The sequence below is a fragment of the Ambystoma mexicanum genome, chromosome 5p, assembly GCF_040938575.1.
Source record: "Ambystoma mexicanum isolate Mex_15411 chromosome 5p, UKY_AmexF1_1, whole genome shotgun sequence".
Lineage (NCBI taxonomy): Eukaryota > Metazoa > Chordata > Amphibia > Caudata > Ambystomatidae > Ambystoma > Ambystoma mexicanum.
In genome coordinates, this window is record NC_090930.1 from 834,647,727 (window position 1) to 834,673,813 (window position 26,087).

Below are 26,087 nucleotides of genomic sequence, written 5' to 3' on the forward strand. Positions count from 1 at the left end.
ACTTGGAGTTGTGCTATGAAACCCGATTACTGTACACGAGTAGCCCTGAACCAACGCCCCCAAAATATCCGGGTTCCATTCCGACAGTTCAAAAACAGGCTGAAATTGATGCGAAATAATAGTGAGACAATGGGATCAACAGCTGTGCACGAGCTGGACAGTTGTGGTGTGGATGGTAGGGGCTCTAGCCCAGTTTACAAAGTGGTAGGTCCCCTCTGAAGACTCTGATCTATCCGCCAATGACTTTGATGCTGTAATAGGTGGAATGTCTGGAGTACTATTCTTGATACCCTACTGTAAAAAAACATTAGTGCTGTGATGAAAATAAAGTTTTAAGAACATGAAAACCGTCTGCCTGGACAAACTACCTGTGTAGAGTTTCATTTGTACCCTTATCCAATGTATTTTTTATCCCACTACCCCAAGAGTAAATGATTGAGAGACGAGTGTGCTAAAAACCCAGTAGCCTTCGTTAAAGTCACTGGGCAATACAAATGGACAGCAATTAATACGATTTTAGGCTTGATTCAGTTCTTCTTGCCAATATTGTACTTGAAATCTCATTTTCCAAATTGTTCTATATGAGCTGCAATATGCTTGGTGCAACCGAAGGACATGCTGGCGTTTAAAAGAAGGAAGAGGAGACACCTACAAGGTTGTATCTGGGATGGGGATAAATAAGTAGCATTACCTTGGAATATATGTCAAAGCCAGGTGCATGAGGAAAGGTTGGTGTATCAAGAGAAGGCGGCAAGGTGGATAAAATGGGCACAACTCTCAAAAATGATGTAAGCATGTGAGAGCACCATGTAATCAGAGATTTAAGTAGTCTCATGCAAAACGTGCCAACAAATCTCAAATTTTACAAAACCTCTGCAGGTCGAAAGATCAATGGGGAAATTGCATGTGGAGAAATCCAAGGCTACCTGAATCAGCGATTCCAGAGGGCATCTCTCGATCAACCCTGTCCAGAAGTGCTGATTGAAAGTTTAGGAATACCGACTATGCCATAACCCTGGCGTGATCTGCGTACGTTTTCGAGCTGGCAATCTGGCAGTGAGACAACGCAATGTTCATTCAACGCTTACGGGCTGGTCAAGGGAGTATGAGCCACAACATAGCTAGTAATACCCAACCATACGGGCAGGTTGCAGATGGGTCTAGGTGATCATCATGGTGTCTGGGTGATCCAAGTCCCTAAGATACCCAGTCACTATGCTGTGAGTGTTCTCGAAGAGAAGTGAGACTATGGCTCAGAACCTCAATGCCAAAGAATGGGCAAAATAAAGCATGACCAGGTTTTGACTATCTAAGGTTGGATTTTGTGGGAAGGCAAAGCATACTGCTTGTTGCTAATGACAGCTGTATTAACCCTGTTGCAGGACTGACATACGAGGTGAACTTTGTGTTGGCCATGCTAACAGAAATGTAACACGTATTGGCCAGCAGAACTGAGAGTGCATTTACATTTAAGATGCGAGATCCATTTTGACTATTCATACATAGTGCCATAATGCTAGAAGTATTGCCCCAAATAAAGAAGATTGACAAAGTAAAACATGAATTGCACATGTTACAACTGACTTTGAGAATGAGAAAAGGCTTTCAAACTACCATATGAAATAGTTACTCTCTGCAATTCAAGATATATTGCGTCATGTAATGCAAGGAAAAGTAGTGCTATATAGAGCCCTTGCAGACAATAATGTTGGCATCGCTGTGCGTGACTCTGTAAAAAAAGGCAGGCAGGGTGTGATTAGACTGGCAACTGGAACGCAGTTGCAGAGACCAGTGGTGTTAATGATTGCAGGTCAGAAGTGCCCACCACCTAGGCGCCGAAATGAAAATCTCTATATTCTTACGAGTTGGTATGGGCCAGGGTAAATGCCTAAATACAGCGGTAACGCTAAAACTGCTGCATTTGAGGGCTGGGCTGATCACAAGTTGGGCGCTAAATGGGCTGTGTTACCTGCAGCTTTTTGCCAGAGCTGGAAATCCCATTTAGCGCCCCATTTTTGGCGCAATTAGCGCTGGTCGTATTAGCGCGCGGTAATAGCAAAAAAAATGCCCCATTGGCTCCAATGGGGAACTGGGATTTCCCGTTATCACACAACCCGTGATCCGGCGCTATTGGGCTAACGCAATTAACGTTGGGAGCGGTATCCTGGTGGTATTACTGCTGGGATAACGCCCAACTCGTGATCAGGCCCATAGTGTGAACACATATTAACACATTGGGGGTCAGTACGAGTTTGGAGGTAACCATGGCGCTATTAGCGCCATGGCTGCCTCCAAACCCTTACCGACTCCGCCCTGGTGAATGGTGGTATTACCGCCCCATTCCAAGGTTGGCGGGGCGGTAATTCCCCATTCACCAGGGCCCTTCCCCAATCCCATTTGAGCCCCCATAGGGCTCAATGGGAATGGGGAAGGCGGTAATAACGGTACCGCAAATTGCGGTACCGTTATTACCTCCAAAGTCCCTTTGCGGGTCCCGTCCTTAAAGCCTAGTAAAACCAGGCGTTAAGGGAGGACCCGCAAAGGGACCTCGTAATAGGGTGGTAAGGGATTACCAGTACCGGTGCCCTTACCGGTAACGGTAATCCCTTACCACACGGGTCTAACTCTGAGGAGGTGGAGACGCTACGCCACATATGGCTAGAGTGCAAATCACTAGAGGTGAAACGTATGTCACACTTTGGCCACTTAATCCAACCTTATGTTCAGGTTCACACTGGCAGAGTATGGCAGTTGATTATGAATTCCTTTGGCCGTAATAAATGGATGACTGCTGCATTTTAATTTTTTAAAGGAAGTTTTAGATGTATGTGAAAGGGCAAATTGTTTGACATAATGGTTATTTGGATTATGTCCTTTTAGTATAGTTTAGTAATTTATAAAATTCTGTTTTTCTTTTTTAATGTATTTTTTAAATGAATTGTTGTATGTATATTTTCTTATTGTGTTTGTTAAAGGTTACTTGTTAACCAAATAACAATAATAAAAAAATATATATTTAACATGGTACCTAGCACGTTTGAATACATGTTTAAGAAATAACTCTTTATAGGCAGAGGCCTGTAATATCGAGGGAAAGAGAAATACTGAAATGTAAAGGGACGGAATGAAGAAAAATAAAATGCAAGAAACTATGCGTGTAAACATGAAAGTGGGACACTGATGAAAACCGACAGTACTTTATGTTTTCACATAATCAGTCATCAAGCAGCTGTAATGGGTAGAGCAGCACCAAAGCCATGATTAGTGATACGACACATTAGAACTGCGAGAAACTACAACTGGTTGGCAGAGCTCTAGAAAATCCAGAAGGCTGTGTGGCTGTGACATTAGTCTCTGCATGGGACATATGCATGGCATGCCCAGTGGGGCGTGACATATCATACATGGGGGTAAGGCTCTCTTGCCTGAGAACTGTATTAAGGAACACAATGGTGCAGGTCACCACGCTGTGACTCGTTATGTAAGGTGGAGCAATCTGCCAGAAGTGTGGATTGTTTCACGTGGGTAGGCCAAGTCGAATTGTGCAGTCACTTCATTTAGCTGCCAAATCATGCCCTTTAAGATCCCAGGGTGTTTACATTTGGAAGTATTATTCACATGTAACCAACTAAATGAATGTTATTGACTTGTGTATTATTTTTATTGGGTAAAACCCTAAAAAAAAAACATAGAAATTTGTGTTCAGAGGCCACATTTTTGGGAGAGGGCTACTCTGCGAGTTTCTGTATCCATTTCTCTGCAGCTGTAAAAGAAATAAAACCTGACTCTCTTGCTGCTGCCATTGTAATCGTATTGGATGTTTTCGGATGGGTGTCTACAGAGACATTGGGAGAAAGTTGTCGGAGATATTGGAGAGAAGGAGGAGGGTTGAAGGAGGTGTCTCGGCGAGGTTATGAGAACATCTGAAGGAAAGAAGGTGGAAGATCATAAGAAGGCATTCCCGACCCCCATATGTCAGCCTGGGAAGGGTGGAGAGAGCCTGGCGGAGCGTGGATGAGCTGTATGAGGGCAAAGAGGCTGAAGAGAAATGGAGATGCAAGAGAGATTCATCCAGGCATGAGAATGTGGTGATGTGTCAAGGAGGAGAGTGCAGCCCGGATGTTCTCGGAAAGTGCCAGGAACTGGGGACAAATAGGTGGAAAGACAACAGGAGTTAAGCCTCTAGACGCACTCAGATTCATGGCCTCTCGGTGGAAGTCTTGTGGTTTTGTTCAGTATTATGAAACCCAAACATCTGGACTTCTTGCGGCTTAACGTGTGGGTGAATGTGGGGCACAGAGATACAGGAGGAGGTGTCTCCCAAAACAAAGGGCAAGAAGCTGTCAACCACAGAAGGTGACAAGAAAGAAGTAATAGTGACACTAAAAACCCACATTTTTTGGAGTGACTTTGAACTGATCTTCTACACCAGGTTGGGAACTTGTGCTGAGATGTGCACTCTAAAAGGATATCAACTATGACAAGCGAATAGAAGCTGTCCTGTTGTGTCACTGAAGTTGTACATTGTATTTTTACCTAATTAGGTCCAACCGTGTAACTAGTCCTGATAAACCTTTGTTGAACTCTAACTTCTCCTGTCTGCCTCATGTTGATACCAATCTGCTTTGTGACACTTCCTTGTTACAAATGATATCCTGTGCAAATGTCTGCTCATTCTGTAATACCTGCATTTACTAATGTAAATGAAGCCCTAAACTGTGTATTCTTGTAATCCCATTTAAGATGCTGTAATATCCAGATCCTGTATGTAACCATCACTTCTTTCAGAACCAGTATATGATTTGGACAGTAATACAAAAAAGAATTAACAACAAATGAATGGGAATAGAGCTTGTTGTGATCAATGATTGTTTATTTCGCCAATAGCCACTGACGGTAAATACCAATAATTCAGTATCTCCTCTAAATGTAGTAGTTGGTTAGTTACCATCTTTTGATTGTGGAATGTTTTTGATGTTGAAACTGAACCACCAAATCTCAATGCACCAATACATGTATTCATGTCACATTCATCTACAGCACTTGTGATTCACTATTTCATGTGTACTCACCTTTCCAAGAGCTGTTAACAAACTAAAGTCGATCGTCTCTCTATGCCTTAGAATTTGAAGTATGCCATTCAAGTACACCTGGTCTTTACTGAAACAACCTAAGGGAATCAAAAAATAAGCTAGAGATGACATACAAAAATATAAACTCAAAATATAAAAAGTGAGGGTTGAATTCTCCATAAAGCTCTGCCAATTTGCCTTTGTAACAGAATTGCCTTAATTTACAGTTATATGATTTGAGGAAAGAGCACTCTATAATTTTACTAGATCACATTTTTGTTTGTGCAATTGTTTGTAAAACTACAATTCATCTGCTGGCTTTTATGTATAAAGGCTGTCGTGATAACATGCAGTTCATGCGTACACATTATCAGAACAGGAGAATTCATACAAGCAATGTATGTTTATTCACAATTGCTACATCCATAAAAAATATATATGAGATTTACATAAAAACACAGAGGTTAAGAAAACTTGATTACATTTTACAACATTTCATTTACACCCATAAACCTTTAGTAATACATCTAACAATCCTTTTATACAGTACATGTCTTACCTCATTTAGCCTTATCTATTATCTAAAACTTTTGTCGTATGATCTACTTGGTGATTTAAAAGGTGAAAGAATTATCCTCTGTCTAATGTGCTTGTGACAAAAAAGTGTACAGTCTAAGAATTACAATGATTAAACTGTGTATACCAATGATCTTTTGGATTTCGGTGCACTGCCTCAAACCCACACTGTGATCCCAAGAATAGACCCACTCCTTTGCAGCAATGTGGCCAGACTGATCTCTAAATAGATTGGAACATGCGTAGGCATGTCTTAAAAATGGCTGCTTGGCGATGAAGGATTCGGCAGCACTGTGCGTGCTAGGCCTGGGAGCGGTGGCGGCTGGTGTGTGGAGCGGGTTGCCGGCCCCGCTCTGTCGAGGACCGACGTGGTGGTTGACCCTGTGTGTGGCAGAGACATAGGCTGAGGGGGGGGTCACTCGCTCCACTGTGTGCTTCTGTGTGCTTCTTGCCCTCCCTGCTTGCTGGCGTCCCATTCGGGGGCATGGATGGTGTGAGGCGGTGATCGGGGACTACCCTGTACTCCTAGCTGATCTCCCAGCTTTGGGTCTGTGTCTATGACGGGGCCTGTGGTGGAGACCCTCGGCTGACGGGCAGCTCGGACTTCTGGAGGAGGAGCGGTGGCGGCGGGTTGGTGACCCTGAGCTTGGGTGTGCCCCCCTTACGGGCTTCCACGTGTCATGCAAGCCATTAAGGGCCTCCTGGGCATTGCAGCAGAGGCAGGCTGTGGACTATAACAGTGTGTGGCTACTGCGTATTGGAAAGGCACACAGACAGGGGCATTTGGCGTATACCTGCTTTACTTTGCTGAGAAGAGCTGCTGCAATACCACGTGAGAGTTGCCAACGGGAGGAGGTGCCGGACCTATGTGACTGCTTCATTGATCCGACACCTGTTGCAGCTTTTTGATTTGTGCGGATCTGTGGTGCTTCAGGGTCTGCTCAGGTGTGATGGTGCTGAGGCCGTGCTGCTGGTAATAGTGGGCTGGCGGCAGCAGTGATAGCGGTCTTGCTTTATTGAGATCTGCGTCTTCTGAAGAGGTGACAATTGTTGGCAGGCTGTGTGCTGTCCAGCGCGAATGGATACTTTGTGGTAGCTTTGCTTTGGAGGACAAGGTGTCCGCTTTGCAGTGTTTTACATAGGTAGGATCAACCCCTACTCCCACTGGTGACTGGGGTGAGATACATATGCATACAAATATGGATTCCACCGTAGGGCCTTAATCGTAATTGCTACTTAGTCAATTAGAATTTCATGGGTATGGGTATACCTGCCAGATATCCTGTGTAGTGTTCCTTGCATAATTATCTAAAAAGACTGATACTGTGACAAATACTGTGTACAAATGGCAAGTTCAGAGAAGGTGAAAAAAGAAACCGTTGTTTATTTAGGTCAAAAACTATTGGTGTATACTTGCAACACATAAGGGAGTAGTTTCTTACCTGTAACTCAATTTCTCCAGTGTTGGTATCTTTCATGGATTCACATGCTTTTAATATTCACCGTCGTCCGGCTGGGAACCTCAGTCTTTTTTAAAAATAGCATTTTCCATTGGAAAACTTCGACACTTTAGTGTCCTATTGATGTCCTTTTGGGGCTCTTACGTACCCGCCCCGCGGCTTCTCCTCAGATTTTAACCCCCAAAGTAGAGGCACCAACTAGGTTTGCATGCAGGGGAGGCCAGCGGGCGCATGTGAATCCATGAAAGATACCAACGCTGGAGGAATGGAGTTACAGGTAAGAAACAACTCCCTTCTCCAGCATTGGATCTTTCATGGATTCACATGCTTTGAATAGATTACATAGCAGTAGTCATCATGCATGGTGGCGTGTAATGCAAACCAATACATCAGGAAGACATTAGCAGTGGTAACATTGAAACAGATACCCCAAGGTTATGGGAATTTATCTTACTGAAACAGGCGTTGCAGGACTGCATGTCCCATCTGTACATCTGCACAATGCTGCTGCTCCAGACAATAATGCTGAGTAAATGTATGCAGCACCGACTGACAGATGTCAACCAGCGGAATCCCCGACCATAATGCCGCTGATGACGCGGTGGATCTCGTCGAGTGCGCCTTCGGGCACCTCTTCCCACCTTAGAGTGACAAAAGGAAATAGCCGATGAGACCCAGCAAGATAGTCCTGTTTGGAGATTGCTCTTCACTTGACTGAGGGTCCATAAGCCACAAAGAGTTGTCTTGAACGTCTGAATTCCCGAGTACGACTCAGATAAAACTTCAATGCTCTTTTGTCATCCAGCGTATGCAGAGCCTTTTCTGCCGATGAGGAAGCAGAAGCGAAGAATGATGGCAGCATAATAGAAGAGAGTTTATTAAAAGTAGTTGGCACCTTTGGAATAAAGTGCGGGTTAGTAGCTAACACCACCTTGTCTTTGAAGAAACGTAAGTACGGAGGATAAATCACTAGGGCTTGCAACTCCGATATTCTTCTTGCCGAAGTAATGGCCACTAAAAACGCCACTTTCCACGACAAGAACTGCAGGGGCGTCGACGACATAGGTTCAAACGGGGCTTTCATCAGACCCGACAGCACCAGATTGAGGCTCCAACCAGGAGGGAATTTCTTGGCAGGAGGAAAAGTCCGAAACAATCCTCTTAGAAAATGTTTAACCAGATGATCACTGAACAAAGGGGTAGCATGCCTCTTCTGAGTGAATCTAGAAATGGCCGCCAGGTATACTTTTATGGAGGAGAACGCCAAACCTTTCTTTGCCAAGTGCAATAAGTAGGGCAGAATTTGTTCCGATGAAATGCTTAAAGGGTCCATCCCAGGCTGACCCTTACACCACACACAAAACCTCTTCCACTTGCATGCATAGGAGACATTCGTGGACGGAGCTCTAGGCACCTCCAAAATGCAGCGACAGTCAATAGGAATGTTCCGATGGCCAAACTCGGAGAAGGCAGGAGCCACGCTGTTAGGCTGAGAGAGCCCTGGTCGTGGTGCCAAACTGCACCCTTGTCTTGAAACAGAACGTCCGGCATCACTTGTAACCGCACCTCTTCTGCTACGGATAGATGGAGTAGGTCTGGGAACCACGGCTGCCTGGCCCAGCATGGGGCCACCAGAATCACACGGCATGGGTATTTCTAAATCCACTGGAGGGTCTGCCGAATGAGTGGAAATGGAGGGAATGCGTACACGAACCTGCCCGTCCACAGGAACGAGAACGCACCCCCCAGAGGCCATCTGCTGGCAAACTCCTTGCACTTTCTGTTCTCTCGGGTGGCGAAGAGATCCAATGAAGGACGACCCCATTTCCGGAAAATGCTGTTCCTTCAACTGCCACTCGTGGAGTTGGTTCATTTCCCTGCTGAGAGAGTCTGCCTGCACGTTCATCATCCCGGCAGATGAAACGCCACAATATTGATGTTTTGCTCGAGGGCCCAATGCCATAGTTTCTGAGCCTCTCTTGAGAGTATCCTGGAATGTGTGCCCCCCTGCTTCCTGAGGTAAAACATTGTGGTTGCATTGGCCGTCAACACTCTCACGACAGAGCCGCTTATGCGCGGCAAAAACTATTTTAGAACCCAATGAACCGCTCTCAGTTCCAGAACATTGATGTGAAGACTCGATTCGACTAGAAACCACAAACCTTGAACCTGGAAGGTCCCCAGATGCGCCCCCAACCCTGCCTGAGAGGCATCCGTCACAATTGTAGCTTGAAATTCGGGCTGCAGTAACAGCACTCCTCGAGTCAGATTGTCCGAGAGCTGCCACCACCAAAGAGCTTCCTGTAAGTCGCTGTTGACCACCACCTTGTCGGACCATAACCCGTGACTTTGAGCCCACCGGTCCACCAGAAACTCTTGCACTGGCCTCATGAAGAGACGACAGTCCTTCACCAAACGGAATACATGATGCCATGGCTCCCAACAGTGACATGTACTTTCTGACCGACACTCTTGCGGCTTTCTGCTTGAGTTTTTGAATTCTCTCAAACGGAAGGCTTCACCAGGCCTGACTGAGTTTGGAATTTTGTGCCCAAAAACACCAAGCTCCTGGAGGGAGATAGATATGACTTTTCGAAGTTGACAGCGAAGCCTAGCCGTTGGAACAGCCGCATGGTAACGTTGAGACTTGCCCGCGTCACCTCCGGAGACGAGCCGCGTATCAGCCAGTCGTCCAGGTAAGGGTAGACGTGATGACCTTCTCGTCGGAGCCACGCCACCACCGGCGCTAAACATTTCGTAAATGTCCTGGGGGATGATTTTAGGGTGATCGGGAGCACTAGGAATTGGTAATGATTTTGACCCACTAGAAATCGCAGGAATTTTCTGTGTCGTCGACGCATAGGTATGTGGAAATATGCGTCCTACAAATCCAACGATGCCAAAAATTCTCCCGCCCGGCTGTACTGACCGAATGACCTCTTGAAGTGTGAGCATCTTGAACTTTAGGCGTTGCAGAGTCTTGTTCAGTGCCAAAGGTCCAGAATGGGTCGCCACTTGCCGGTGGGTTTCTTGACCACGAAGTAACAGGAGTAAATCCCCTGAACTCTCTCGGCCATGGAACCAATTCTATAGCCCCTTTCTGTAGTATAAATACAACCTCCTGCTGTAAGATGTGAAGATGAGGTTGTGCAGAATACACGGGAGGAATGGGAACCGGTGGGTCCTTGAATTCCAGAGAGTGGCCCAACCTCACTGTGTCCAATACCCAACGGTCTGATGTCATTTTGTCCCATTTGTCGATGTGTACGGCCACTCTGCCGCCCAGCACATTTCCTCGAAGACCGTCACTGTTGTGATTTCGGTTGTTTACCTTTGGCGGAAGAGGGCTGTCTTCCTCTCCTTCTGGATGCCGGAAAATCACGGCATCTTCGTATAGACTGTACTGCTTGTCTATATCCTTGTGAAGAGTATCCAGGACGATTGTAGTTCCAGTCTCTGGAGGCAGAAAACCGGGTGTTTCCTGAAGCTCCACGGAAGGGGCGAAAGGGACGAAACGATGGCCCGCTTTGCAAAGCTCCCAATGACCTCGCTATATCGGCGTCCTCTTTCATGCCCTTGAGGGCTTCATCTATTTTTTCTCCAAACAGTTGTTCCCCTTCACAGGGCATGTCCAGTACCTTGTAATGAACCTCCGGCCTAAAGTCTGTGCACTTTAGCCAGCCTTGCCTCCTTAGTACCACCCCATTATTTATCTGCTTGAACCCAGATTCCGCTAAGTCTACAGCGATGTTAATGCTGTGATTCGACACCTCCTCGCCTTCACGCACCAGTAACATGGCCGCCTTTCGGTGTTCCTCGGGTAGATGTTCTAATACAGGGCAGCCGATACCACATTTCGAGGTCACCCCCACTGTTAACACCTTCTTTCCAAAGGCATCTTGCCTTCTAGCGTCGCTGTCAGGAGGTGTAGCGCATTTGTGCTGTGTTCTGGCTTTCCTGCTAGCCGCCGCTGACACCACTGATTCAGGGGTAGGTTGCGCAACCAAACACTTTGGCGTAGAGTCCGGGGCCTTGAATTATTTCTCCAACCTGCCTTTAACTGCAGGCTCTGAAAATGGGTGGCGCATGGTACGTAGGCCTTCTTGGCAAACATGGACCAGGATTGGAACGGAGAAAACCGCCTTCCTTCTCTTTCACATGTGGTCAAATAGGGGTCAGACTAAACTCGATACAGGCTTTTGCCATCATGGCATGAAATGCCCCAATGTCATCCGGGGGCGACGGTTGCGCCGGACTCCTAGGAGCCTTTATTTCCACATCAGACTCCCATGTCGGGTCTCTTCATGGCGATGACGAAATGTCAAAGATGGAGCCCCTGGGACCCTGGTCGGAATCAGAGTCCTGCAGCTCACCCTCCTCCGGGTGGGAACGAGGAGGCTCTTTGCTCATTAGCCAGGAAGCCAGTAACTCAGCCGTGGACGCTGAATGCTGAGAGGCACCTGCAGTGGCACCTGCTGCGTGTTACCAGAGGCGTACCCACGGGAGGCAATCTTGCATCCAGCTGACTTAATAGGGAGTGCAGTGTAGGTAAGACCTGTAGAGACAGAACCAACTGCGGGTTCAGCAGAGGAGACGCAGGTGGAACATTCTGTATTACTGCCATCGTCGAAGGGCCAACGCACTGTAAGCCAAGGCTTGTTGGGTTCACCACAGGCTCTCATTCCTCCTCCATCGACGACACTGAAAGGACAGACTCCTGCTGTAATAATGTGTCCAGCAGAAGGGTGTCATACGCCGAAGGCTGCCAAGATCCACTCACTGGTAGCACGTCGACCAGCAACGATAAAAACCTCGGGCCCTCGTCGATTGCCGCCTCTGGAGACGACAACACCGCTTTGGAGACAGACACTGTGGTCGGTAGCGAAGCCGTCGACGACGGGACTCCCGACGACGGCGCTGGCAGCTGTGGCGCTGATTTGTCAGGCGATCCCGCCTTTTTTGACTCTCTGGATAGGTGCTTCAAAGATTCTCTACTCGAGGAAGACCTATGATGGTCTCATGAAGAGAAGTGTTTCGAAGAGTCCTTTTTGTCTATTTTTCAAAAAAGAAGAAAAAGAAGAACCTTTCTCAGGCCTTCAGGACTGGTCAGACTGACCATGTTTAGACGATGAAGGAGCCCCTTTCATCAGGTGTTTCCCCGAAGAGGAGCGACCACTCTTTTCTATAGGCCGTGACTTCTTTGCTGGCGGTTCAGCCGACACCGCCCGGCGAGGAACTGCAGGAGAAGGTCTCTCCGATGCTATACTGCGCACTGATCCTACCTCCGATGGAGGGTATGCCCCATTGTTCAGCCACGATATCAGCCGCCAATTGCGGTCCTTCAATGTTTTCTGCGAGAAACCCTTGCAGATGTCGCAGATATCGGCGGAGTGATGAGGGTAGAGGCAACAGAGGCAGTCCATGTGCCCATCCCCTTCGTATACCATTTTCATTCCGCAAGTAGTGCAGGGCCGAAACAACGCTTTCCCCGACATTGGGAAAGAAAAATGACCACAACACCAATGTTTAGAAACCACGAGGTGATCCCGACACTTTGGAGACGGTTGAAATCTGAGGAGAAGCCACGGGGGCGGGTCCATTCATACCCTACGTCCTATTGGGTGGTACGTAAGCACCCCAAAAGGACGTCAATAGGACACTAAAGTGTCAAAGTTTTCCAAGGGTAAACGCAATTTTAAAAAAAGACTGAGGTTTCCAGCCTAACGACAGGGAATATTTAAAGCATGTGAATCCATGAAAGATCCAATGCTGGAGAAACAAAATACATTCTAACTCAACAACAGTTAATATGAGTAATAAAATAGAGAACACTTTTAAATCAGCTTGCCTTCGTCAGGGCATATTCATAGACCCTGTGGGGTACACAGTATATGCGTTTTAATCATAGGCCAAGGCAGGTTTTCTTGCTGGAACGTGCCAGATCATGGTTTCTCTTTGAATAACTTGAGATGACCTTGTAAAAGATCATTTTGATATTACCAACAAGTTGGCAGACCCTAACCTAGGAAAATTGACTTTTGGACATCAATGTCTTCATTTTAGCCAGACACCTTACGTGATTCGCTGAATCAGTTACTTCACACATTTATTAATACTGTTTTTTCATTTCTCTATTGTGTGTTTTCTGGTTTTACACCCTGTGGACACCTTATTCATTTCTCTGGTATACTATAACTGTACTCAAGGAACTATACCAAGAGGTATTTTTATATATACATAAAAAAATATCTCTATAAAATTCTATACATTCTCTATTTTATTACTCATATTAACTGTTGTTGAGTTAGAATTTATTTTGTTAATGTGTTGCAAGTTTATATACACCAATTGTTTTTGACCTAAATAAACAACGTTTCTTTTTCCACCTTCTCTGAACTTGCCATTTGTACACAGTATCTGTCTTTTTAGATCATTATTCAAGGAACACTTTACACGATATCTGGCAGGGATATCCGTAGCCATGAAATTCTAATTGACTAAGTAGCAATTACTATTAAGGCCCCACAGTGGATACCACATGTGTCCGCTTTGCAGTGACCCAGGTTGCAAATCTGCTGGGTGCAGATCCACTTTGCTTCTCTATTTTGCAGAACACTATGATTCAGGGCTAGTCCGATAGGGGGTGCTGCTGAACATCTGCTTTGCACCCTTTAACTGGGGGTTGCTGAATCCCACTGCGACACACCCCACGGCTCGACGGGACACATTGTGCACCCTTTATATGGTGAAGAGCAATAACAGGCAGTGCTGCCTGTAGTTCTCACACAAGGAGGATCTGGCCACTAGTGGGGAGAAAATGACCTCACCCCATATAGCTGCTGAGAGGCAGGACATAGTGGGTTCTGGTGTTGGGGGCTCCAGTACTGGTAGGTGCACTCCCGCTCCAGATTTGGGCATAGTACTAGCTGAGATGAGAAATGGCTTTGCTTCAATCAATACCAAGCTGGATGGTATGGCCTATAAGGTTGGTTGCATGCACGAACGCATAGAAAAGGAGAGTGACCAGATCTCCGAAGTGGAACACAGAGTGGGCATGCTTGAGGATACTGGTTTGAGGTGACAAAAGTGATCTGCACACTACAGCAGGAGTTTAAGGAGAGTAAAGAGAAGAATGAAGGCCTTGAGGCAAGATCTCAGAGGAACAACATAAGGGTGGTGGGGATTCCTGAGTCGGCGCCGCAGCAGAACATTGAGGTCTTTAAGGAGGAGTTCATAAGTGAGGTGTTGGGTAACCCTCTGCTGTCGTTACAATTTCTTGTTTAGAGAGCTCACCATGTGTTGTTGCTGGTGCCCAGGCTGGGCCAGAACCCTCAACCAGTTATAGCATATCTACCGAATTATGGAGACTGCAATGTGATCGTTTGCAGGGCCTGAGACCTTGGAAATCTCCAGTATAAAGAGGCTAGAGTCTTGTTCTATCCGGATTTCAGTCCATCAGTCGAGAGGGCCTTTCCCTCCTTCTTGGCGGCAAAATGCTCTCTTCTTCAGGAGTGGGGCCTGCAATACGCCATGCTTTACGCATCTAGGCTGAGGGTGATCCATAATAACAAGACTCACTTCTTTACAAAGCCTGTGGCAGTGCAGGACTTTTTTTCAGCCCTTGCTGAAGTAGTGATGTGCTGCTTTGGGAGGACATTGCGATTAGCCCTGCAATGCTGTTTGTTTGGGATCCTGCTGGGGTTTGGCTTGTTCTGTGATGCACATCCCTTGGTCTGTTTCAGTGTATATATCTGCTGATAGGTTTGAGGGGAATTGTGTGGTAAAATTGAGATATGGCCATGTGCTGGGTGCTCTGGGTTTTATATCATTTTACTTTAGCTATCTAACAGTACAGTTTAACTACTATAATCCTTTGAGAAGTTGGCCCCCATGAGTGGATGCTGGCCGGGTCAGGTCTGTGTGGTTGTAGAGTCCGACAACCTGGGTGGTTACCCTTGTTAGCCTATGTGAGAAACCAGAAGCTGTCTCACCCGCTAGTCCCTGCAGATCTCTATGTCAGGTGGCCAGGGCACGGCCATCACCTTTAGATCCAGACCTTGGGGGTGGACCAGTGCGGGAGGATCAGCTGGGTGAAGGATCTTCGGGGAGTGGGAGTGGAACACCTGATGGCGAGATGCGGTATCCCCCCCGCAACACCTTTACCCCAACCTAACAGGTTGGATATGTGGGAAGCTTAACCCCCCCGGCCCTCCTTTCCCAGCAGTTTCACATGGACAGCACCCTCTGGGAGAAAACAGACTCACACCCTAGCAGTGTATCTGACATGTCCCGCTACTGTGGTCAGGCGAGATCAGGCATTACGGAAAATCACTCACACCCGACTTCCATTAGACTTCCCCACACAGATAAAAGGCAACTCAGCAGCTGAACAAGGGGAGAAAGACGGCAAACCAAGAAGGGTTCGTAAGAAAGGAATTACCCTTGACCTTTTCGGAAAGACGCTGTTACTTTCAAGAAACCTTCGAGGCAGAAAGCATGCATTGTGTGTCGGAGATACTGAAGGCCCTCCCGTGTAACTGACCAAGGCGGGGAGGAGCAGCAGCAGCCGGTGGGGTATCGCCCTTGGCTCAAAGAACAAAGAAATGGAAGAAAGATCAACACAGCGGGTGAGTTAGGGAGACCAATGCAAGACCGGTCTGTGTTGAAGTCAAGGTTACAAGCGGTAACATTGTATAACGAGCGCTGCAACGAACATTGTTAAACGCATATGATAAAAGACGTGGGTAAAGCACAACTGCTGATGAATGTTTGAACTTGAGAAGGAAAGATACAATACTGTTGACAGAGTCATCCGACACCGGGGATGTGCTCAATCAAAGGTCTCCTTAAGGTATACCGCCAAAAGAAACTAAAGTAGAAGATTAATGAGAATTGTGTGAAGTTAATCAAAGAGGTCCTGCGACGGTTTAAGCAAAACCCATTGCACATTCGAAAGTCTTCGATATTGATATCAAGAGGATCTTCTGAGTCTGAAAGAGGGAGATCCATATCAAGGATCCGAGCCAAAACAAGGGAGATCCATATCAAGAGAATCCAAGCCCAAATGAGGGAGATCCATGTTTCGAGCCCAAACGAGGGAGACCAAGTGTGAACATTGCAATAAAAAGGGGGTCTCAGCCTGAAGAAGGAGACCCATGATGAACATTGAAAGCGAGAACTTGTGCATGTGAAAATACTGATAGGAATGGAACTTTGAGACTTTGTTTGTTACGGCAGACCCTCTGCAGTAAAAGACTGCTATTTGAAAAGAGGCTTTGGCAGAAGGCCCTGATGTCTGTGCTTTGAACTGTATACTCGTGGCCGAGAAGCCAGAGTGTGTGCGAAGCTCAAACGTGCCGCCTTGCCCCCATGGTGAAAACATGGGGAAGGGAAGCCAACTGCTCAACTCTCCTGATATATTATTTCTTGAACACTTTTCTTTTTGTATATACCATTGTCCCACACCCTTTTGTATTTAGAAGTAAGGATTGGCAATAGGTTTATTAGCATAGGCCCTTTTATTTGACATAGACTTGACTAGGACTGCGTTATTATTATTTTATGGTCGTAGTTGCTCCCAACGTTAGCTTTAGGTTTAGTTAGGCGTTCAACCACCCTGTTTGAAGTTCAATAAATACCCTTAAACTATGATCATTTGTGTCTGTCTTCACTGTTTGATACCATGCCTTCCTTACACCTATGATGGTTGGGAAGGGGGTAAGGTCGGGGAATTTCACTCTGTGTTGGAGTTAGGCAGTGTGTGTGGAGGGGGGTGTTTTGGGACTGCGGTTGGGTTTGAGCATTGTGGGAGGAAGGATTGGGGGAGGTGGGTGTTTGTGTTAAAAAAATGCTACACATCTCTGGGGACTACGATTGGAACACAGCAGACTGTATGTGGGGGCTGCCAGCAGTAATGGGCGATGAAGGCGGGTCTGTGCTTTCATATCTTCTATTGCATAGTTAAGGCGGACATGTAGTATTATCAGCTGGAACGTCTGCAGGTTTAATAAACTGTGCAAGGTGCGCAAAGTTATTAATTATTGTGACTGGCACAGAGCCAAAGTGATTCTATGACTGGAGACCCAACTTGTGGGGGGCGGCGAATGACGGTGTGGCTAGATCATGGGGGAACAGTAGGTATTTTACATCCTTTTCTACTTACTACGGTAGGGTTATGGAATTAGTCCATAAGTGGCTAGGGTATCGCTTAGTGAAGAAAGTCATAGATCCGAGGGGAAGGTTTGTGATTGTGTCAGGTTCCTTGGCTCATATGCCTGTTACCATTGTGAATGTCTAGGGCCCCACTGTGGATGACTCAGAGTTTTACGAGACGCTTCTCCATAATTGTTATAAATATGTGCATACTAATATTGTGTGAGCTGGGGACCTCAATGTTATTCTGGATGGGTCGAAGGACAGGTCTGCAGGGAGTGCTCGGCCCTCTTTACGCGTAGTCCGGAAGGGTGTGGACGACCTGGGTCTGATGGATGTGTGGAGGAGAATGCACCCTGAAGACAGGGAATACTCCTTTTACTCATTGGTCCACAACATGTCGTTCTGCAAGGGTTATATCCTGGCCGGCCCAGCGCTGGTGCGTATTGTTATATTGTACATAGTGTTCTGCATTTACTGCTATAGCTATGTCGTACAGTTCCATGTTGGAACACAACAACTGGGTCGTCTTTAGGATCCCTGAGCCTTGGAATGTTTATGTTGGAACTGGTGTCAGTTAGTGGCCGATCAAGGAAGAGAGCTGCAGCCTGTAATTAGGTACCTGAAATAAAGATAATGTTATTTGATAGCATTCTGCTTGATTCACCTGGATTGTAATACTGGCAACGAGGATGACCACTGCCTGGGGTGCAGCTGATTGTGGCAGGGTCTGATGCAGCCTCACGGCGCACCAGCCAAGTTCACCACGCATCACCAAATTGCCCCGAGGGAAGCCAGAGTGACTGACGACATGCAGGCATTGGTGGCGCAGTACTGAACACACCAGACTTCAAGCTAGCAGGTGAGGGGCGCTGCGTATGGAGACCGCAAGTTGGTTGATCCGGTGACGCAATAGAGAATGAATCAACACTCCAGACGCTGCGGCTTGTGAAGCAAGCATACAGCGGGTGTGGGAGCGGGTTTGGGCAGCCCCCCAAGGCATGACTAAGAGTGTCACGGAGGCCTAGTAGGAGGCCATAGAGCCATTAATGCACAGCGGAGGCATGCGAAGACGCCATAGTCATTAGAGGAGAGGGCACACAGAGCGAGGCAAAGTCAGCCGGCATCCACAGTATCATGGTTGTCATAGCAACCTCTTTCTTCGCGTTGTTCACAGGAAGACCCCTTTCAAGCAGCAATGCGCTACAAGGGTCTGTTTGGTAGGAGAGAGAGAATCTGCAGATGGATGTCATAGAAGAGACAACAGCCTCAAGTACAAATAAATGCGTAGGAAAATCATTCTTTTGTGGGGAGAACAAGAAGAGTGTGACACCAAGTGGGTACTAAAGCGACTCACACACACACACACACACACACACACACACACACACACACACACACACAAAAAAAAGGTTATGTGTGACAAATTAATAAACTTCCCTCAATAAAAAGAAATGTATCCCCAGCACAGTAGAAAATAAGGTCACACCAAAAGACACCTGTTACTTTGCTGGTTACACCGAATCAAGATGGTAAACGTACCAGGACCAGCCATATTTCTCTCTCAAGGGTGTGGAGAACCACTGATTAGGTGGAAAGAATGGAAAGAAGATTTCTTGAAGTTTGTGTTAGCAGATTATGGGTCAAACTACACCATGGAAAGAAATGATGCATTATTGTTTCATTGTCCAGGGCATGGAGGACAAAAAGTGTTAAAATGATTACCTGAATCTACGGTGGATGAAGCAACACATTTGAGACCATTTGATACAAGCTTTCAAAACTTAGATAATCACTTTGAGATTAAGCTAAATAAGATCTTAGCTAGATACAGATTTGCCACGAGAGAGCAAAACAAGGGAGAGGCCATAGAAGAATTGTTCACGGTGTTGAGAGGAATGGCGGTTAAGTGCCAATTCAAACCATGCTGCCAAGAGGAACACCTGAGAGATCAGGTGATGATTAAATGTGCTGAAGATAAGGTGCAAGAAGAATTATGGAAAAAGAAAGATCCAAATCTGGACAGAGTGGTGGAGATAGCAAAAAATGTTGAACACACATCATAATGTATCAAACAATTAGCTAAGGAAGGAAAGGTTGATGACAAAGCTAAGAAGAGTCCTGAATGCACAGAGACCACTCTAGTAAAGAGAGAGAAATCATACAACAATATGCAAAAGAAAGGGACTATTAACAACAGAGACAGAGTCAAAGACACTAAGTGGAAGCCTTGAGGAAGAGGGAGAGGTTTTCAGCCACAGTACAGAGAGACTAGCAGTAATTCTGGGAATTACAGAGGTTCAAGACGGTGCTACAAATGTGGAAGCATGGATCACTTTGCCAGGGACAGGGAATGCACTGTCACATTTGTAGAATGTGAGAGATGTGATAGAAGGGGACACTTGTCCAAATATTGCAGGCTTTGGGAAGGTGATGTTGGCAATACTGAAGATGAGGGTGATGATGGTGGTTTCGGCGTGTGTGAGAGGATTAATATCATACAGGTCGTTGATGCAGTCAATATTGTGGGAGGAGTAAAGGTTAAGAAACCCTGCACCATTGTTGGGGTCAATGGCACTGATATTAAAATGCTAGTGGATAGCGGTGCAGATTACACCCTCATCAGCAAGAAATCTTGGCAAGAAAGTTTAGGCAGTTGTGTTTAAAGGAAGCCACGGTAAAGGCAAATGCCTATGGTGAGAACCCCATCACCATAATAGGAGATATGAATATCAAGTTAGAATTCAAAGGAAAAACCACAGAATCTAAGATTTGTGTAACTGCTGTTGGAGGGAATTTGTTATCCTGGAGCTGTCAGGCTGTTTTAGGAATGAAATTGGACCCTAATAGGGGAGAGCAAGCATACCACAAATCTTATGTTGCGGGAGTTGGCCTCAACAAAGAGTCAAGAGGTGAGGTAGAGAGGGGAGACCTTGCCACAACTGGATGGGCTCCCAAAGTTTTTGATGGTGGTGTGGGTTGTTTGAAGAATTTTGAAAATAAGATAAAACTCAAGGAAAATACTGTAGTGTTTGCTGCCAAACAAAGACAAGTACCTCTGGCTTGTAAGAGGTGGACGTAGAGCTAGAGAAAATGCTGGAAGAAGGTGTCATAGAGAGGTCAGAGGCCTCAGAATGGATCAGCCCAATAGGGATAGTGAAAAAAGCCAATGGCACTATAAGACTGTGTATTGATCTCAGGGAGGTCAATAGGAACATCATCACGGACAGGTTCCCATTGCCAAAAATAAACTAAATGATTACGGACTTAAATGGTTCAAAAGTGTACTCCTTATTAAATCTTTCGGATCTTTGGGATGTTTATGTTGGAACTGGAGTCAGTTAATGGTTGATCAAGGGAGAGAGCTGCAGCCTGTAATTATGTACCTGAAATAAAAGTAATGTTATTTAATAGCATTCTGCTTGATTCACCTGGATTGTAACACATATGACAGTGGACAGCGATAGCTGATATAGTGGTCCAGAGTAAGGTGCTAGACACAATTTCAACATACTTCAGGGTCAACTTGGCGCCAGTTGTTTCTATGGCCACTACTTGGGAGGACTTTAAGGCAGTTTTGCGAGGCAGATACATGTCTCTAGAATTTGGGGTGTTGAAGGCGATTAAGTGGCAACTATCAGGATTTGAATTTTCATATTAAAGCAGACTGTGTAGTTAAATATTTGGCACGCCTGTACTGGCTAGGAAATATGGGGAGGAATGGAGGCCAGGACGGCAGTTGACAGCAATGATAAGGTAGGAGGGGGTAAGACGGATATAGCCACAGTGCGAGATGTCAATGGACAGAAGGTGGGTGACTCAGACCACATTTTGGACACAATCCGACTATATTACGAGCGCCTGTACGTGTTACGTGGTAGGGTCGATGAGGACTTGCTAGGCGAGTTTCTTTCTGATGCTTCTTTGCCGTCCCTGGGTCAGGAAGCTGTGGTGGCGCTTGATGCACCATTTACAATCAACAACATTTTGGCAGCTGTAAAGCTGCTACCTATGGCCAAGGCCCCCAGCACTGATGGCATCACAGCAGAGTTGTACAAGGAGTTTGGCTGTGAAGTGGCTGGCTATATGTCGAGTATGTGGCATGAGGCAATGGGCTCTGCTTTGCCACCCCCTAACCTCCACAAGGCTGTGGTTACTTTGATACTGAAGCCAGGGAAGGACCTCCAGGATTGTGCCTTGTATAGGACAATATCGTTACTCAACTTGGGAACGAAAATATTTGTGCCAAAATATTGACGGATAGGTCAATTCCACATGTAAAAACCATAATTAATTCTGATCAATCTGGGCTTGTCCCTGGGAGGTCGACATCACAGAATCTTTGGCGTCTCTTTGCTATTCTTTCCCAGATTGACCCTGAAGTACAGGAAAGGGCAGCCCTATTGGATGCAGAGAAAGCATTTGACTCCATTGAGGGGGTCTACTTGTTTGCGGTGCTGAGTCAGTAGGGCAACCCGAAGTACCTTTTAGCAGCAGTGCGCCTCATATATGCTGGTGTGAACACCCGTATAGGCATCTTTGGTGAGCAGTCTGCATCTCTCGCACTGGAACGAGGGACAAGGCAGGGCTGCCAGCTAATGCCCCTCCTTTTTGCTATAGCGATTGAACCACTGGTAGCCTGGCTTAGGAAATATCACTGCAAGATGGATTGGTTGTGGGTGGGGAGGGGGAGCTGGTTTCTTTGTACGCTGATGATGCGATTCTGTATTTGAAGGATCCGGATGTTAACCTGCGCCCCCTAACATGGGTGTTGGTAAAGTTTGGCAGATTCTCCGGTCTTTGCATTAATTGGTCGAAATTGATTTTGTTTCCGCTGACTGAAGCTACGAAAAAGGCAGATGTGATAGGTGCGCACAGATGGGAGCACAGCTTGGTTAGCAGGAGTTTTGATACCCTCTTAAGGGAAATCCATCTGGCTTACCTCCAGACTCTTCGGGCTAAAATTGCTAGGTGGTGTGCTCTTCCTCTTTCACTGCTGGGACGTGTTGCTTTGTCCAAAATGGTGGTGGTCCCTAAGCTATTGTATAGTTTTCAGAATGGACGGGAGTTACTTTTTTCTCAGAGCTAAAGGCCTTGATGGTCAAATTAGCGTGACATCCTAAGTCCCCTCAGATCTGCTGGGACACCCTGACCCTGCCATGGTAGCACAGCTACACTTTATATCCTATTGGATGCCAGGAACTGCCCCCTACCTGCATGTGCACATTGTGAGGTGTTTGGTGCACCCTTTTTCCCTGCAGGGTACTCTGGCAGAAAGGTCAAGGACGTGTGTAATTTCGAACCCATGGCTTGTACTAGCTTTGGCATTCAAGCTTTGGAATACAGAATGTTCGGGGGCAACCTGTGATGATGCGATAGTTTCAATGTGGGGGGAATTGGGTATTGGCCATATGTTTCATTTATATCCAGACAATGTTTTTATTTCCCAGAGGCAATTTGTGTATAAGGTGAGGAATACGTTTGGTCGCAGGTTCCAATACTTTCGGGGTACATGCTGCGTTTTAAAGCCTGGTCGTCTTCTTTCCCAGCCTAGTCTCCATCGTTGCCTTTGGTACAATACCTTCTAAATTAGGCCTCGGCAAGGTACATTAGGCCTCATCAGGGGTTGGGCGGAGCAGTAAAAATGCAGCAGTAACGCTGTTACCGCCACATTACCGCTCCGCCCAATCCTGATTTTGAGCGGAAAGTGGGAGGTTTACCTCCAGCTTTTTGCTGGAGGTAAAAACCTCTCCTTTCTGCCCATTTCTGGAGCCATTACTGCCGTGGTAATAGTGCCGAGAAGCCCCATAGAGTTTGTTTTATTGTTTTGTTTTATTAAAATCTATATAGCGCACATCAGCCCGAGGACATTGTGGCACTTGTTACAGTACAAAGCTTAGTTACATAGTCTTGAGCAATCTATATACAAAGTTACAATAAAGTTATATTACATTTCTGATTATATTACAATATACATGGCATGAGTAGAGGAGGCAGTCGTGGTACTAGTTGAGGAAGGTGTTCTTGAGGTTGTTGCGGAAGGCAGAGATGGAGGTTTCAACTCTAAGGGTGGCATGGAGAGAGTTCCAGAGTTGTGGTGCAATATAGGAGAAGCTTAGGGCTCCAGCTGTAGCTCTCTTGATACGTGGTATGTGTAGCTGGTTGGTGTACTGGGCTCTGGTAGGGCGGTTGGAAGTGGTTCTTGATATTGCTTCAGATAGGTATGTGGGAGCAGTGTTGTTGATGCTTCTGTGCGTGATGGTGAGGATTTTCAGCGTGATTCAGTCTTTGACCTGAAGCTACCGTACTGCATGCCTGGCATGAGATATATGCTCCCTTCTGGGGATGCTCATAGCAGCTCTGAGGGCGTTATCTTCTGTGGTTTGCAGTCTGTGTATGTTTTTGGCAGAGGTGCCAGCTAGGAGAGTGTTACAGTAATCGAGTTTAGCGCTTATAGTTGCTCTAGCTATGGCCACACGGTTGGGGACGGATAGGTAAGGTTTGGTGGTATTGATGAGTTTGGTGCTGAATGCTGATGCAGAGTCTATGGCGCTAACTTGTTTGTTCATTGATAGGTTAGCGTCAATGTGAACACCTAGTGTCCTGATGGAGGATGATACAGATATGGTTGAGTTGTCTATGTTGAAGTTGGCGTATTGGGGGCTTAGCTTCGTTATTGTGTTTTTTTGTCCAAGAATGATAATTTCAGTCTTCTCTCCGTTGAGACAGAGGCCATTGATTGCCATCCATGATTGGATCGTAGCGTAGATATTGTTGAGGTTAGTGGCGTCTTGGTTGTAGAGTCCAGTTAAGGGTATAAGTACTTGAGTGTTGTCTGCATAGTTGGTATATGCCACACCTATGGAGTCAAGTAAGTCGAAAATGGGTTTTGTGAAGAGGTTATAGAGGGTGGGGGCTGTACATGATCCTTGGGGGACACCGCAATTTATTGTAGTAGGATCTGCGTTTGCTGTGTCGGAGTAGACCTTCATGGCTCTTCCTACGAGGAAGCAAGTGATCCAGGATGCTGCTTGTTTGGGCAAATGGGCTGCATGGGTGAGGTTGGTGGTAAGTGTTTGGTGATCTACCATGTCAAAAGCCGCTGATAGATCGAGAAGCAGGAGCAGGGCCGGTTTGCCTTTGTCCATGATCTGTGCGATTTGATTTTTTAGGTCTAATAAGGCAGATTCTGTTCCATGGCCGACCCGGAAGCCAGATTGCCTTTTGCCTAGTATGGAATTAGCTTCTATGTATGATTGGATCTGGTTATGAGCTGCTTTGTCCAGAATTTTCAAGAGGAACAGGACTGTCGTTATCGGTCTGTAGTTGTTGGGTTGCGCTGGGTCAAGTGTGGCTTTTTTTTAGAAGTGGCTGCACCCAGGCTTCCTTCAGACTGTTTGGGACAGTTCCTGTTTGGAATGATGCGTTAATGAAGGCAGTAATCAAGGGTGCTAGGTCATTAGCGCATTCCTTGATGATTTTAGGTGGGCAGATGTCTGCTTTGCAGAGAGATGGTTTGAGATTTTTGATGAGGTTAAGGACCTCATGTTCAGTGAAATCTCTGAAGGCGTGATGATTGAAATTGTTACTATGGAGTAAGTCCTATGGACTCTTAACAAAAATGGGTATTAAAAGAATGCCGCAACTCGGAATCTGGCACTAATTGCGCCAGACCAACTTGCGGTAACACTAATAGCGTTAGGTGGTATCTCGGCGCAATTACCGCTGGGATACCGCCCAACTTGTGATGAGGCCCATTGTCTCTTTGGTGTATAAAATGATCCTGTAAAACTCCCCAAAGGCAGAATTGAAGTGCAAAGTGAAGTGGGAGTAGGACACGGGCTCTACATTCACAGAAAAGCAGCGGGGTATGATATGTGATCGCACATATAATGGCCAGTTAATATCAGATTTAAGCTTATTCAATTAAAAACATATATTTTGCCCCTTCACGCCTCTGGCTATTCGATCCCGCTAGGGATGACAGGTGCACCAGGTGCCAGGGGGAGACTGCAGGCTTTATTCACATGTCCCTGAATGGGAACATTTTGTGGGAGGTCGTAATTTTACAAAGATGTTGGGCCACAAGATTCCTTGCAAGTTGCTGTTTGGGTGGCTTCCGGGTTTACCGGAGGGCTATCAGAAAGTGCTAGCTACTGGCATTATAATAGCACGTAGGAGTATTTTAGTGCGATGGATGAGTTTCGTTGCCCCTACCCCTATGTCATGGGTGGAAGATATGATTTGGTTTTGTGCCTTGATAGGGAATATGGTACACTCTATGTGGTTAAAAAGAGACCAAAGGATATCTAGGCCCCTGGTGTCTTACCTTCATGCTCAACAGCCTACTGATGAGGGGATTTCCCACCCTCCAGGGACGGATGGGGAGGACGGCAGCTGGTAGGTACTTGGCCGTCGTGGTGGAACGGATGGGAGCAGAGAGCGCACAGTATGGTAATGCATGGCTGTGCTTGTTACTCTCAGACTGAAGAGCAATGGGAACAGTATTAGAATGTTAATGGAGGATATGTCGCTTATGGTGTAGAAATGTGTTCTATGGCCCTTGTTTATGTACAGTCAAAATCTATTGTAATGGATGTAGCTGTGTGAGATGTGAATCTTCATAAACCAAGTAAAACAAAAAAGAAATTAACAGCTAGGGAGTTAATAAAATGAATGAGAACCAGTGTAATTAACCTTTTAATAGCAAGTATGTATCTCTTCAAGAATAGTCAGTAAAAGGTGAGGTGAAACAGCGGATTTCAGATGCGGAAGACGCTGTGACGAGGATGGAACGACAACTCACAGGTAACAAAAAAGCTGTAGG

The 26,087-nt window shown here is 46.1% G+C and overlaps 1 protein-coding gene across 1 annotated transcript in view; it reads right to left on the bottom strand.

Moving 5' to 3' along the window:
• MATCAP2 (microtubule associated tyrosine carboxypeptidase 2) overlaps window positions 1–26,087 on the bottom strand; it is a 536,488-nt gene that overhangs the window by 134,836 nt on the left and 375,565 nt on the right. The window contains exon 6 of the mRNA XM_069613255.1: window positions 5,073–5,170. Coding sequence (XP_069469356.1) covers window positions 5,073–5,170 — 98 coding nt within the window. The remainder of the gene's footprint in view (window positions 1–5,072; window positions 5,171–26,087) is intronic.